The sequence below is a fragment of the Diabrotica undecimpunctata genome, chromosome 4 (assembly GCF_040954645.1).
Source record: "Diabrotica undecimpunctata isolate CICGRU chromosome 4, icDiaUnde3, whole genome shotgun sequence".
Classification (NCBI taxonomy): Eukaryota; Metazoa; Arthropoda; class Insecta; order Coleoptera; family Chrysomelidae; genus Diabrotica; species Diabrotica undecimpunctata.
This window is the reverse complement of record NC_092806.1, coordinates 125541764-125557783: the sequence shown is the minus strand read 5'-3', so window position 1 is coordinate 125557783 and position 16020 is coordinate 125541764. Positions and strand designations below refer to the sequence as shown.

The 16020-nt window shown below is 34.3% G+C and overlaps 1 protein-coding gene across 4 annotated transcripts in view; it reads left to right on the top strand.

Moving 5' to 3' along the window:
• Window positions 1-15676, top strand: part of LOC140439972 (probable multidrug resistance-associated protein lethal(2)03659) — a 44334-nt gene extending 28658 nt beyond the window's left edge. For 3 of the 4 annotated variants that reach the window (XM_072530187.1, XM_072530186.1, XM_072530188.1), the window contains 6 exons: window positions 14-1306; window positions 4022-4385; window positions 8674-8824; window positions 9211-9441; window positions 11532-12043; window positions 15026-15676. In XM_072530187.1, coding sequence (XP_072386288.1) covers window positions 14-1306; window positions 4022-4385; window positions 8674-8824; window positions 9211-9441; window positions 11532-12043; window positions 15026-15499 — 3025 coding nt within the window. In that variant the 3' untranslated portion in view covers window positions 15500-15676. The remainder of the gene's footprint in view (window positions 1-13; window positions 1307-4021; window positions 4386-8673; window positions 8825-9210; window positions 9442-11531; window positions 12044-15025) is intronic. The other variant, XM_072530185.1, reaches the window with a different exon arrangement.
• Window positions 15677-16020: the final 344 nt, after the last annotated feature.

The window sequence follows — 16020 nt, the reverse complement described above, 5'->3', positions numbered from 1 at the left end:
TTTTTTGTTTTAGGATGGAAATGAAGTATATCCGAAAAACGTCTGTAATTCGAGGGCTTCTCATGTCTATGGCCACAGTATTAAATAAAGGTGCTGTTGCAATCAGCATAATTACTTACGTAATTTCAGGAAATACCCTAACTGCTTCATACGCCTACACAGTAGCTTCTTACTATCGACTTCTAGGATCTATAACCATGTGGTTCCCCCAAGCCGTATCTCAAGGTTCCGAAATGTTCATCTCAATGAAGAGAATTCAAAGCTTTTTACTGTTTGACGAACTAAAGGCTGACAAACATTTTGAACCTGGGAAAGAATTGAAGGACGACAAAAAACGATATAATTCTATTACTGAAAAAGTTTTACAAACGTCAAATGGAAGTATTCATATTAAAAAAGCATCGGCAAAATGGCTAAAATCACAACCAGACAATAATTTAGAAAAGATTAATATGGATGTTACAGCGGGCGACGTTGTAGCTGTTGTTGGATCTGTAGGCAGCGGAAAATCAACGTTATTGCACATAATCATGAAAGAATTAGAACTTCAAAGTGGTTCTGTAGATATAACTGGTACAGTGTCTTATGCTTCCCAAGAACCATGGTTATTTGGTGGCAGCATAAGGCAAAACATTCTTTTTGGAGAACAATTCGATCAGGAAAAATACGATGAAGTAGTTAAAGTATGTGCTTTACAAAGAGATTTCACATTATTTCCGCACGGAGATAGAACTTTAGCAGGAGAAAGGGGAGTTACTCTTAGTGGTGGACAACGAGCAAGAATAAACTTAGCTCGAGCGGTCTATAAAGAAGCTGATATATATTTATTAGATGATCCCCTCTCAGCCGTTGACACTCATGTAGGCAAACATCTCTTTGAAGAATGTATTTGTGGATATCTGGGTAATAAGTGTGTCGTATTAGTAACGCATCAATTGCAACATTTAAAGAATATTGATAAGATCTACTTAATGACAAACGGTAAGATAGCAGTATCGGGATCTTACTCTGATATAAGAGAGTCTAATACAGAATACAGTAAATTATTAGCTGAAATAGAAGAGGAGGAAGAAGAAATCAGAAGAAAATCTCAGCGGGTTGCTGAAACTAAATCTGAAAAAACCGAGAAAGAAGGTGCTATCCAGGTTTTAAAACGTGAAGGTACAGGAAGTGGTAATATATCTGATCACGTTTATATGAGTTATGCCAGAGCGGGAGGAAATCTAATTAAGGTGTTTCTGTTGATCTTCTTGTTTTTCCTTGGCCAGGCTTTGGATAGTTTATCGGATTATTTTGTAACTTTCTGGTAAGTAATACAATATTTACATCCGTCTTTTTATCCCTCATACTTTATTTATTTAACATAAACGTAGAATATTTTGTATTATGAAGATAAAAAGTATCTAAAAAGTCGATGCTGTTTTTAATAGCATTATCACCCATTTAAAAAGCAGTAGATATGTAATCGGTCGTTTGGCGATATTGCACGACAATCTCATATACATTGGAATACTTATGACCTTATGAATTTCTAAAGTGAAAAATCAAAAAGGTTGAGAATTAGAGTAAAAATAAATATTATACCAAAGTCAGTAAGTAAAGCCATAAAAAAACGGATTCTTTTTCTTAAAAGTTCTTTTAAAGTTCTTAAAATTATAAATTCTATTATAAAATTTACATTTACACAGAGAGTACAAAAACAAGAGGATGCTTTAAAAGCTAGATTGATTTTATATTCTATATTTAGAACTGCCCACGCAAGCCTTGCTTTGCCCCTCTTAACTCCTTACTGGGGGAAAACATGGCCCATCCCTTTATCCTTCCAAAATCTAGTAGATTTTTTCCTACCCCTTCCTGGTGAATTGCAGTAGCGAAAACCAGCTCAAAGCGCAGAGGAAATCATCGTGAATCGGCTTGAAACTAGACTACCACAAGCATGACTGGAACAGTTTAAATGGTTGTGGTACTGTGATGGGAAAGGCAACGGGAAACCACCCCATTATTATCCCCTAGTTCATTCATAATAACACTGACATTATGAATGAACTAGACATTAGAAAATAAATTGGACTTTTTATTTTATCAGACAGGAGAAGAGAAGCACACAGGGATTCCCAGGCCGTAATCCAGCGAGATCCTGTGACAATATAAAATAAATAAGACTACAATCAGGCATAAAAATAAATACATGGAATGTGAGTAGTTCCTACGAGCCCGGTAAGACACAAAACACAATAGGTGAGATGATAAGGCTCAATATACCAGTTGTTGGGATAAGCGAGATGTTTTGTTTGATGACGAAGGACCAGAAATTTAAATGAAAAATATATCGACTGATCCAAACATAACCTTCGCTGAAATGGAAAGAGCTATAAAACTATCAAAGAATAGGAAAGTAACTGAGCCAGATAAAATTCCCAGCGAAATAATCAAACTACTCGAAGATAAAGGTAAATATTCTCTTTTAAACATCTTTAATAAAATATACGAAACAGGGCGTATACTTACAGAATGGCTACTGTCAACATTTCGAATGATACCAAAAAAATAAACGCCAAACAATGTAGCGATCATCGCACTATCACGCTGATGATACTTGTACTGAAAATTTTCTTAAGAATACTGCACTCGAGAATTTACAACAAAATAGAAATACAATTAGGTGAAACACAGTTTGGTTTAAGAAACAAGCAGGAATTATAATAAGCTTCTTTGGCTCAGGCTCAGTAGGTTTAATTTCTTACTGGACATACGCCAATCACGAGATATCTGCATACAATGGGGTTGTACCTATAGGACATTGTATTCAAAAAATGTCTAAAATGATCTGAGGAACCTAAAAATTAATCAATATACAGGGTGTTCTATTTAAAATAAGCAAGTTGGTATTGGCCACTGTTATCTGATACACCCCGTATAAAAAGTTTTTATGGAAAAAAATGCGCTACTATAAATACTAATCGACGTGTTCGACCGTTTTTTCGAATACTCCCTCATTTATTCCATTTGGCTGACCCGCAGTCTATAATATACAGTGTAAACTGACAATACAGTCATTATAGCTGAAAATAAGAAAGACCGGCAGATACTACTTATCACAATTTGCGATATTGGGGGACTGTTTGGTTTAACGATAAACATAAAGAAACAAAAAACCATGGTTCTATCTTACCATTAGTAAGAGGTAAAGTTAAAACAAGAATCCAGATAAAAAATTAAGATATTGAACAAATGGAAAAAATACTTAGGAGACTGGATTACTGAAGATCTGAATCAAGAACCACAAATCCTATTCGATAATATTGGATTAAGAATAGAGTAATGAAGACCAGCCTTTTTGAAGATGAGGAAATTTCTGAGTTACCAAAAACTCAATCTACAAATCTGATTTCGGATGGTAAAATGTTATACCTATCCGCTTTATTCTTCTTTATGGTTCTACTGTTAATTTTGACTTATTGAAAAAGCTGGAAGTTTTTGAGATGTGGTTTCTTAAGAGACTTTTAAAAATACCAAGGACATATCATATTATGAACGGAATGGTGTTGCACATAATGGGAAGAGACAGAGAACTTTTGACCACCATTAAAAGGAGAAAGATAGCATATTTGGAACACATACTTAGAAATGATAAGTACGAGTTGTTGCAGCTGATTATGAAGGGTAAAATCGAAGAAAAACGGGGTCCTGGTAGACTAGCGCTTTTAAGGAGAAAAGTCGAAGATAGAGATATATTTGCAATGGTTATAGCCTAATTACGATTTAAATGGGAATGAGTCGCAATTAAAGGTTAAAGTAAGTTTATTGACGTTTCAATTTCCACTTCGGAAATCGTTCTCTTTCGGAAACCTACATGTGGACAGGGAAAATGCATGCGTCTATGCATGCGTTGACGCATGTTGAATTGAATGTTAAAAGGAACGTTGAAACGCATGTTGATCAATTATACCCAATAACTATCATTTAACAATCCTGATTATGCTAATTGCAATAAAAATAATATTTAATACTTGATTTCTAGGGTAAATATCCAACAATGGAACTCAACAAAGATTATAATAAATTCAACAGATCCAGATGCAGAAATCTATCACTCATTTGAAAATTGGTGGCTGACTCCTTTGTTCACTTCCAAGAATACTGTATATTTTTATACCATCCTTGTAGGATCAGTCGTTATTATTGTTAACATTAGATCACTAAGTTTTTATTTGTGGTGTATATCTGCATCAACAAAAATGCACAATAAGATGTTCATGAATATAGTATATAGCCCAATGAGATTTTTTAATACTAATCCATCTGGAAGAATACTTAACAGATTTTCTAAAGATATCGGTTCAGTGGATGAGGTGTTACCAACGACTTTATTGGATACAGTACAAGTAAGTGGGAAGTATGTTTAAAACATAAATTTTAGCTGTTTTTATTTCAATTTAACTTTATAGTTTTAAATAAATTAATTTAAAGTTTTTTAATGCTATCACACACAATGTCAATAGGTTCAAACACAAACAAATCTATATTTAATAACACAGTCACTAATAAATATATAAATATCTTCACCAATAGTACCAAACACAAGCCTTACTATGAGCGAATGCGGTGTTGCCAAATATATTTCACGATCAATGTTAATGGCATTCCTAATTCAATTATTCTATGTAACTCACTAAGTACCCTTCAAACCGTTAAACAGATCTATCCTCTTAGCCTGTATTGAGAAACATAAAATTCATATTGTTCTGAAGCTATTTTCTTGTGGCATGTTGAAGTAATTACTATTTAAATGGGAACAAGCCACAATTAAAGGTTAAAGTACGTTTATTGACGTTTCAATTTCCACTTCGGAAATCGTTCTCAAAATACAAACATTAGTAGTAAATTTACTAATGTTTGTATTTTGAGAACGATTTCCAAAGTGGAAATTGAAACGTCAATAAAAGTACTTTAACCTTTAATTGTGGCTTATTCCCATTTAAATAGTAATTACATAAAATTCAAGCTCATGCAGGCTCAAGAAAACTCTAGACGAATCTGATTGATGTGGATACCATCCCACATTGGCATTGCAGGTAACGAAAGAGCTGATTAGTAGGCTATTGATTATGTACTTTAGAAATGAACTACAACGTTGAAGGGGTTTTATTGTTTCGTATGGTCAATGGACCCTCAAATATGAAAAAACCACAGAGTTTCACCATTTAAAGGTTTTATGAGAAAGGGGTGAGTTTGTCCCTATGTACTAGGGTGCATTTTGATGAATTCTATGCAGTTTTCGTGCATATACATATACAGAAAAGTTGTTAAAAATTAAATGTCCTATCGAAATGTCACCTTCTAGTAATTTTTTTTGGCAAAATGATATTCAAAAAATGAAGCAAAAAAAAACACACGCAATTTTTCTTTTATGCCCCATAACTTTTGTCCGCGAGGGTATAGGTATAAGCATTGCTTTACAAAAAAACCTTTTGTCCTTTCTCTTCAAAATGACATTTGGTAGTAGTCTTTATAGGAGTCACAGTATTCGAGATACGATTTTTCAAAGTTCGCCACTCACACCATTTTTGGGCCATTTTCCTTATTTTTTTTGCAATAATTGTTCTATAACCAGGGGCGGACTAAGGTCAAGGCAACCTAGGCACGTGCCTAGGGCCCGTAATTTTTGGGGTCCGAAAATTAGGTTTTTAATTTTTATAATTAATTATACCAAATTCGTTGTTGGATAAAGTCGACAAGTGTGGACGAAATTCTTCGAAATCTGCTAGCTTTTCCGGTCGGTAGGTGATAGTCAGTTCAAACAGCTAACGGCAGGTCATCTTCATCCTCAGTCAATCCCTTATCTTCCAGCCATCCTGCGTGTTTGAAGGAAGTTTTTATCGTATTGCTCGTCACCTCGTCGAAGCATTTACTAATCATTAGGATGGCGTCAAAAACGTTTAGTTTGAGATCGCCATTGATCTCAAAAAATTCCATCAAAAGGCTTTTCAAACTCTTGATGACACTTTGGTCCATGGGCTAAAGAGCACTCGTTGTGTTTGCTTGTAGGAAACAAAGTTCAATGTTTTGGAGATCGCACAGTACAGGATGAGCAGGACAATTGTCTAAACGCAGAAGAATTTTTTTCCTTTAAGCTCGACATCCCATTTTCTTACCGCTTCTTCAAAAATTTCCGAAGTCATCCACGCACTCTTGTTTGCTTTGTAGGTCGCGGGTAGATTTTTGATGTTTTTAAAGCAACGTAGGTTTTCCGACTTCCCTATCACTAACAATTTTCTCTTCAGTGAACCTGTTACGTTGGCGGTCACTAAAACCGTAATGCGTTCCTTAGAGAGCTTTCCACCAACGCACTTTTCCGATTTAAAGTTTAAAGTTCTGTTTGGTGCATTTTAAAAAACAATCCAGTCTTATCAGCATTGAAAATGTCGTCTGACGCATATCGTGCCTTCAGTCCAGGCCACACGTTTTCTAGTCAATCATTTGTTACGTTTTTGTTAATATCGCGAGCCTCTCCACTGATCTGCCTGTAGTTGATCGTGTGTCGCAGCTTCCACTTGCTCAGCCAACCCTCGATGCCCAAGCTTAATGGCAGAAAACTCAGCTGTTGTCCTGACCACAAACCCAAAAAGTTTGAAATTTCTCTGTAGTCTGGAACCACTACAGTGGTTCATAACTTTTCTGATACTCCTATTTCGACCATTGCCACTCAAGCTTTAGCAAAAGGTTTCAATTATAAATCTAGTCATTCTTCCCGCCGATAAAGGCAATGCCACCGTCTTCCTAAACACTTCTTCTTATATTAATAAACTCGAAAATCTCATTAATACTCCAGAGTACAGACCAATTCCTAATAATCCAACAACCTATCTGGAGAAAACAACAAAAGAAATTATCAATAAAACCTCTCTTTAAGTTGACATAAAACAATCTCTAATTCTCCGTGAAAAGTCTTTCAGAACACCTCGAATATATAGCCTACCCAAAATTCACAAACCCTATATTCCTCTACGTCCCATTGTTAGTGCATACAACTGCCCTACACCACCATTGGCCAAGTACTTGGCCAAAACTCTACAACCTCTTGTCGAAAATGCTTCATCCTTCGTCAAAAATTCTTTTCATTTCATCGAACTTCTTAAATAATACCTTATCTCACCGTCAGACATTCTAGTAAGTTTCGATATCGTTTCACTCTTTACAAACATTTCTATAGACGAAACTCTAAACATTCTCAAAACTAAATACGGTATCCATCAAGACCACTTATCTCTCATTAAACATTGTATGTCCAACACTTATTTCATCTTCCAAAATCAATTCTACAGACAAATAAATGGTGCCCTAATGAGCTCCCCACTATCTCCAAAGATTGCCAATATCTTTATGAAAGACCTGGAGACAGGAGCACTATCCACATCAATGCTCAAACCCACATGTTGGCTACGATATATTGACGATACATTCGTCATTTGGCCCCATGGCAGAGATGCTTTGGTGTCTTTTCAAACCCATCTGAATAGTAGACATCCTAGTATCCAGTTCAAGATGGAGATGGAAACTGATTCATCCCTACCGTTTCTTGACGTTATCATAAAGAAAAACCAATCCTCCCAAGGTTTATCTCAATCCTCCTAATCACTCTGTTTATCAAAAATAAACCCCTACCAATCTTTACTTGCATGCCAACTCACATCATCCCTTTTGACAAATTAATTCAGTTATTAATACGCTTGTCTCCAGATCAATACGCTTTTGCGATGATGCAAGTATACTCGCTAAGCTCTTTAGTTTAAAACAAGCCCTCATTCATAACGGTTACTGTGAAAATCACATCAATAGGAGCATCCACAGACATCAATCTCCCACTCAATTTTAACCCAATGACTCAAACCCTCATCATATGAAAGCTTTTTTCCTTACATCAAAGCTGTTACTGACAAAGTCGACAAAATTCTAAAATCAAGAGGAATAAAGACAATATTTACCCCCAACAAAAACTTTCATCACTTGTTCTATCAATCAAAGACGAAATTCCAAATGAACAACTCAGAGTTTAACAAATTCCTGGTAACAGACTGCCCCGGTTCTATATAGGTCAAACAAATCGTAGAATTCAAAATAAGTTTTATGAACATTCCATTTCTGTTCGCAATTCCAACTCAATTTCAGCTCTAGGTCAACACCATCTTCATACAGGTCACAAAATTGATTTTGAACACTCCAGAACCATAGCCCCCATCCGCTTCTATAAACCAAGAATTATCCGAGAAGCCATAGAAATTTAAAAAAGGCCAAAATGTCTCAATAAAAGAGATGACCGCATACGGTTACCTTCGACTTAAAAACCTCTCATAAAAAATACCGTCCACTACACCCGTCAATCTAAATTCTGTTGTCAGAAATGATTGCGCCAACCTCCGCCCAATCCCCACTGGCCCCCACGCCAACCTCCACCCAAGCCACGTCACCATCGACGGTATAAATGCCCCATCCTCTATTCTCAGTACTAGTAATGCATTGATTATTGATCAGTGTAGTAGTGTCTGGGGGCTCAGGAGACCGAGACCCCGGAAGCCCAGATTGCAAACTAGAGATGGTCGCATTTATACACATACTCTATAAAAACAATTTTTTGTACTTTTTCCATTGATGTTGGTATGCTTTATTTTGCAGATAGCTCTGTCTGTGGTGGCTATTACTGCTGTAATAGGAAGTCTTACATATTGGATTATGATACCCACAGTGGCCATAGCAGTTTTCTTCTACTTTTTGAGGGTAATTTTCTTAGAAACAAGTCGTGACGTAAAACGAGTCGAATCAGTTAGTGAGTATTTTCCTTTTGTTTAATAAATACTAGTTTTAAAACTTTTTTATCTTTAACTCGAACCAACTCGAAAATAAACGTAATGAAACGTAAAGTATTGCAATAACCAATATTTTAGTTGAAAATATGTTTATTTTGAGTTATAATACTAATAAGTAATTTAACTTTAAAATGATATTGTCAATATTTTTGAGTTGCGGTCCTAGGATCGCTTTATGGAAGCATAGTTCATTTGATAACGTGAAATTAACTTTAACATTTTACATAAGAGTAAAAAAATTTGAAAACTAAAACAATAATAATCAGTAAAGAAAATGAAAAATTTCTCAAACCTGTTATGGTGAAACAATCTTTACTTCTCTTGAGCTAATATATATTTTTTTTAGCTCGAAGTCCAATTTATACCCACCTTACAGCTTCCTTGCAGGGATTAACCACCATTAGAGCATTTCGGGCACAAGATATCCTTAAAGAAGAATTTGATAGATATCAAAACTTACACAGTGCTGCATTCTTTATGTATCTTGCGGCGAATAGAACTTTTGGTTTTTGGTTAGATTTCATATGCGTTATATACGTTGGTTTGGTCATAGTAGCGTTAGTTTTTGTAAAGAGTGGTAAGTATTACAATATATAATATATACCCTAATTGTCACTGATCTCTGGCAACTCACATATTATCAGTTAACTCTCTGGTTTCCATTTCTTTGTATATGCTTTCTCTTCATCTTTTTACAGAAATACATCTCTGTAGCTGTAATTATCTTTTCTGTTTTATATTGATCTGCCATACTAAGCTTCCATATGTTATTAAACTAGTGATAATGTAGTTGTAGATTCTTTTTTCATTTTCTTTTTAACTGTCCTGGGCCCAAAGGATACTATTAAACATAGAGGTGATTTGTTTGCCCTCCGTATTTCTTTCTTTCATGGCCTTGTTGGGTATTCCGTCTTTAGTTATCTCTAGGCATAGGTACTTATATTCTGGTCATGGACAATATTCAATTTCTCCTCCATCGTCCATATTATATTTTCGCCGTCTCCTTCTATACATATTTTTTTGTCTTTCCTATTTTGACTTCCAGATCCCATTTTCGATATCCTTCTATTATTTTTCTTGTCATTCCAGGTCATTGTGGTCCTGCGCTTATACTACCTGGTCCTCTGCAAAGCATAGTACGAGTATATACTGTCTTATTGTTGGTTAGGTGTATCTCCATTCCACTGCATATTTGTTACGTTTTGAGGGTTTATTCTAAGCTATTACTACTACTACTACTTGTCGGTTTATAACGTTCTCCGCCGTTTTCCGACTTCCAATCGCCACTTAGTCCGATTGTTCCATATGTCTTCTTCTATGGTCCCCTCCCTCAGTTCTTTATTTATTCCTTTGCTCCAACTTTTTCTCGGTCTACCTCGTTTTCTCTTTCCTTCTGGTTGCCATTTTATTATTTTTTTTTTGGTATTCGTTGTTCATCTATTCTTTGTATGTGTCCGAACCAGACCATGGTTTTTCTCCCTGACGTATTTCTCTCTCTTATGGCTTTGTCTAATGTTCCATCTTGTGAAATAGTGATACATACCTAGATATTTGTAGTCACAGCAGTGCTTTATCGTGGTGTTATCGTCGAATATGAGATCTTTTTATTCTACTCCAATGCACAGGTGTTCAGTTTTCTGTTAATTGACTTCTAGACCCCATATATCATATATCTCTTCAATTAATTTTCGTGCCATATAGTTTAAATCGTCATAATCTTGAGCCATTTTATTCTAAGCAAATGTTAAAAATAGTTCCTTGATTGAGTCCTTTATTTACTGAGACAATCTCCCTTTTATTTTTACTTTGGCAGTTGTTCCTTCGTATAGTCGTTTAAATGCTTTTATTATCCCCTTATATACATATAGCTGTTCTTTTTATGTTTTTCATAATTCATTTAATAGTATGCTATCATAGGCTTTTTGCAAATTTACAAATATCATACATATTCCCTGACTAAAAGCAGTTTTTTTTTAATTATTTGACTAATATTATATAGGTGGTCAACTGTGGATCTACCTATAAATCCTACCTGCTGCTTAATAATGTTTCTATATATTCTACTGAAGGTACTGATAATAGAAAATCCTCGGTAGTTTTCGTAGTTGTCTTTGTTGTCTTTTTTATAAATTGCAGATATCCCCAATTATATACTTATATAACGAAAATATCACTTTTATTAGTGTTATTAATATTATTGCACATCATAACGCAAGAATGCCTGTATGTTTCTCTAAAAGTTACGCTTTTTCATGTTCTCATACCATTGCACTTACTTTTTTTGCAACTCGTCCGTTAAACTCACCCAGTAGGAATTTCTCTCTCACTTCCAAAAGTGCTTCGGCTAGTTTTTCAAAATATTTCAGTTTTATGTCTGTAGTGACGTGATCAGACACTCTAGCTTTTGCTCTTTTTTATTGACTTTTCTCTTTTTATTTCATTTTATTTCTCCTTTATTCTTAGTCATACTAACGACTGTCTCATAACCATTGTACGCGACATATTGTGTCTTTGAGGACATCAGAGGAGAAATTTCCTCCGAGTCCTCCAATTTGTTAGGAACCAGTGAGCATTTCTCAGATTTTTATTGCAAAAATTGATGTCGGCAAGCCATTCTGCCTTCAACACTCCTTGCTAGTCATGAAACTAATTAATAATATATTTTAGAACAATATGGTGGTAATATGGGTCTAGCACTCACCCAAACATTAGGACTCACTGGAATGTTCCAATGGGGCATGCGTCAATGGAGTGAGCTTGAGAACCAAATGACATCCGTTGAAAGAGTTCAGGAATACGCAGACCTAAAACAGGAAGACGATGAGCATAGCATTGAACCACCGAAAACTTGGCCACATGCTGGAGAAATACAATTTGATAATATGTCGCTTTATTATACACCTGACGATCCTCCTGTACTTAAAAATCTCAATTTTACTATCAACCCTTCAGAAAAAATTGGTATTGTAGGAAGAACCGGGGCAGGAAAGTCATCTTTAATTCAAGCTCTCTTCCGATTGACCCATATCGAAGGCAGGATTTTGGTGGACGATATTGATACCAAGAAAATATCCTTAAAGATGCTTAGATCTAAAATTTCAATTATACCTCAAGAACCAGTATTATTTTCTGGAACTTTAAGAAATAATTTGGATCCTTTCGACGAGTATACTGATGAGGTAAGCCAAATTATAAGCCGTATTTATGTCTTCATTTCTAGAAAAGCATTGAACTAAAAGTTATTTGGAAAATCCAAGTTTTATAACAGTAAAAACTTTTAAAAAATATTAAAATATCATAATTCATAAGTTTTTAAACAGGTTTTATTATTTATAAAAATTTGTTTCACCTTCATATTCTGAATCTGAGTACTATTTATTGAAGAAAAAAACTCTTCATTGTTGTGCATCTTTAAAACAATGTTATGATGAGCTAGCTACATTAATTCACCATTTTAAATTCGCCATTCTAACTTCAAGAGATTAAAATTATGCAGCCAAAATATTCAACTAACTAAGTCACATAATTTACATTGAATCGGTTGGAAAAGAAATCCGATTTTATGGTTAAAGGCACACATAGATATTGGGCATATAGTCCAGCTGATTAAGTCAAATGTAGAAGTCATAAAACCTGCAGATAATTACGACCACAATCGAAATTGACAGTGACTCTGGTCTTTAGAATTTTCCAATATTCAGAGGAAAATGCATGTGTTGAAATTTTACTCATTTTAATTTGATTTTGACTGAGTTACAGTTTAGTGAACACCGACTGTAGATATTTAAAACCAAATGAAACGAATATGCAAGAAACCTATTTGCAAATAGATGGTACATACTGACAGATTTTTATATTATTATCAACCATGTCTAGAAAACGATTTAAAATTTTACTCATTTCACTGCGTTTCGATAATCCAGATGATAGAGAAAAGAGAAAAATGGATAATGTCATTGTACCTATCAGTAAAATTTTCTAAATGTTATGGACCATATGACATAATAAAAGATTGGTACTAACACTGGTGTTAGTGAAATGTTGGTGGATTCTGGAGTCGCTGCCACTTCAAAATGTGCATTCCATCGAATCCTCAAAAAGACAGCATCAAAATAATGGCTTCCACAGATGCAATGATCGCCTGTTGGTGACACAGATATTGGTAAAAATGAATTGACTATAAACGTGGACTCCAAAAGAGAAAAGTTTAAAAAAGTGGAAAAGAAATTAACGCCCCAATTAATATTTTTAGAAAATGATCGCCAATTGTACAGTATTTTACTATATTTTGAAAGTCCCCTGTATAATATTGTTTTTAACAACAAAAGACGTTTTAAACGGCGCTGAAAATTGTTTGCTGTTGAATTTATATATTTATCGTTAACATTTTTTCAATTCCGCTAATGGTAAATTAAGTTTTAAGTCAATTTAAGGTTTGATTTTTACGCGTTTCAAAATATTTTTTTTAAACAGTTAAGATGCAAGAAGAATTCACAAAATATAACCCCTGAGGAATATGCTTAAGCCATTTTATTACATGAAAAAGATCGGAGTTATCTCCGAATAGGTGAAAGATTCTGTGTGTCCCATAGGTACATCATTACCACGAATGATTAAACGATAAAGAGCAACTGGTGAGAATATCAGAAGAGCTATGCGAGGGAAAAACCATGTCACGACCCCCTGCTCAAGATCGTTTGTTAAGGTTTTCCGCTCTAACACAACGATTTGTAACAACCCTGTGACAGTTGCAAACTGGGCTTCAAAACACATAATAACCCAGGAAACAGTTCGACACCATCTTCTAGAAGAAAATTTAAATCCACGCATTTCTGCCTAAGGTCCAGCGGTTACCAGAGGTTATTGTAGAGTACGGGCAGTACGACCAAATTTTGGCAGAGAGTATGTGAGTTAAGAAGAAGCCGACTGGAAACGAGTTCTGTAGACAGATGAATCACGCTTTTGCTTTGCATGCAAGTGATTGACGACTTGGTGTTTTTCGAAGACCAAATTAATGACATGTATAATATAACACAACGAATGTCATTGCATTTGGTGAAGGCTAGCTTATGGCGTGGGGAAGGTATCTCATTAACAGCATGCACAGACTTGGTGAGCGCTACATTTAGAATATTATTCTGGATCATGTGATTCCGTTTGGTCCTTATATTGGCCAAACTTTTTTGGTACTGCACGATAATTCTAAGCCTCATGCAACATTGTAAGAAGATGTTGTAAAAAATGTTATAAGAAGATATTGCAAGATGTTGTAAGACGCTGTTATTAGAAGATGTTGTAATAAGATGTTGTAAGACGATGTTATAAGATGTTGTAAAACGATGTTGGAAGACGATGTTATAAGAAGAAGTTGTAAGAAGATCTTCTCTGAAGATGTTATAAGATATTGTAAGATGATGTTGTAACATGATATAAGATGATGTTGTAAGATGTAAGATGATGTTCTCCGAACATGTTATAAGATGTTGTAAGATGATGTTGTAAAATGATATAAGATGATGTTGTAAGATGTAAGATGATGTACGATGGTGTTGTTAGATGATGATGTAAGATGGTGTTGAAAATGACGTTATAAGATGATGTAAAATGATTTTGTACGACGATATTTTATGCTAATATTGTAAGATGGTGTAAGATGATAGTGTGAGATGATGTTGTATGATGATATTTTAAGATGATGTAAGAAGATATTGTTCTGAAGCTATTTTGTTGTGGTATTTTAAAGTAATTACTATTTAAATGGGAATAAGCCACAATTAAAGGTTAAAGTAAGTTTATTGACGTTTCAATTTCCAATTCTCTCGGAAATCGTTCTCAAAATACAAACATTACTAAATTGACTAATTTACTAATGTTTGTATTTTGAGAACGATTTCCGAAGTGAAAATTGAAACGTCAATAAACTTACTCTAACCTTTAATTGTGGCTTATTCCCATTTAAATAGTAATTACTTTGTTGTAAGAAGATTTTGTAAGGAGATGTTGTAAGATGTTACTGGAATATATTGTAAGATGTCATTGGAATATATTGTAAGATGATGTTGAATTCTAAGGCGGTACGACAATAATATTTTAATTTCGAATAAGTTTCTGTAGTTAAATCATGTTTAGTAAGGAAATTCATTTTTAAATTTATATTTTAGGCCCTATGGAACGCATTGGAAGAGGTGGAATTAAAGCAAGCAGTAGACGAACTACCAGCAGGTTTAGCCAATAAAATGGCTGAAGGAGGTACTAATTTCAGTGTAGGACAAAGACAATTGGTCTGTCTAGCAAGAGCTATAGTTGGCAACAACAAAATTTTAGTCCTTGATGAAGCAACTGCAAACGTTGATCCATACACAGATGCTTTAATTCAAAAAACAATCAGAAAGAAGTTTGCTAATTGTACGGTATTAACAATCGCTCACAGATTGAATACTATTATGGATTCGGATAAAGTTCTAGTGATGGATGCTGGAAAAGCTGTAGAGTTTGATCATCCTTTTACTCTTTTACAAAATATCAATGGTGTTTTCCATTCTCTAGTTATGCAAACAGGCAAATCAACGGCAAAAAATCTAATCGCAATAGCAGAACAAAGTAAAACAATTCGAGATAATAATACTGTTTTCTAAAAAGAAAAAATTAACTTGAAAAAATTATTATGAATTATTTAGAACTGTGAACTATTGTCATATAGTTGTATATTTAAATATGTAAATGTCACATGTACAGTAATTTAATAGTTTAATTTAAAGTGTTCGGTTACAAGTTATAATCCAATAAATATTTTTATAAATAAAACAAATTAAAATGAATTTTATTGCCTAAATTATTTAAGTAATAAGCTCAAAAGGGAATGAATAATAAAAATATTTTTAATAATTGACTAGAAGACATAAAAGACATATGCCAGGTCCAATTGAACATAACCATGAGTGTGGAAAAAATCAAGCAAACCTAAACGATACCCACATAAATTATATTGAGGAAATATGCATTAGATAAGATACAAGTCTATGCATTCCAGAATATTTCTGGATAATATATCTCACTCGAATAGATCAGTTTTTCGGTTATGGTATTATTGAGTGCTACCGGAAGATCTACTGACCGACAAATTCTCACAACGACGCTGTAGAATACACAGAATATG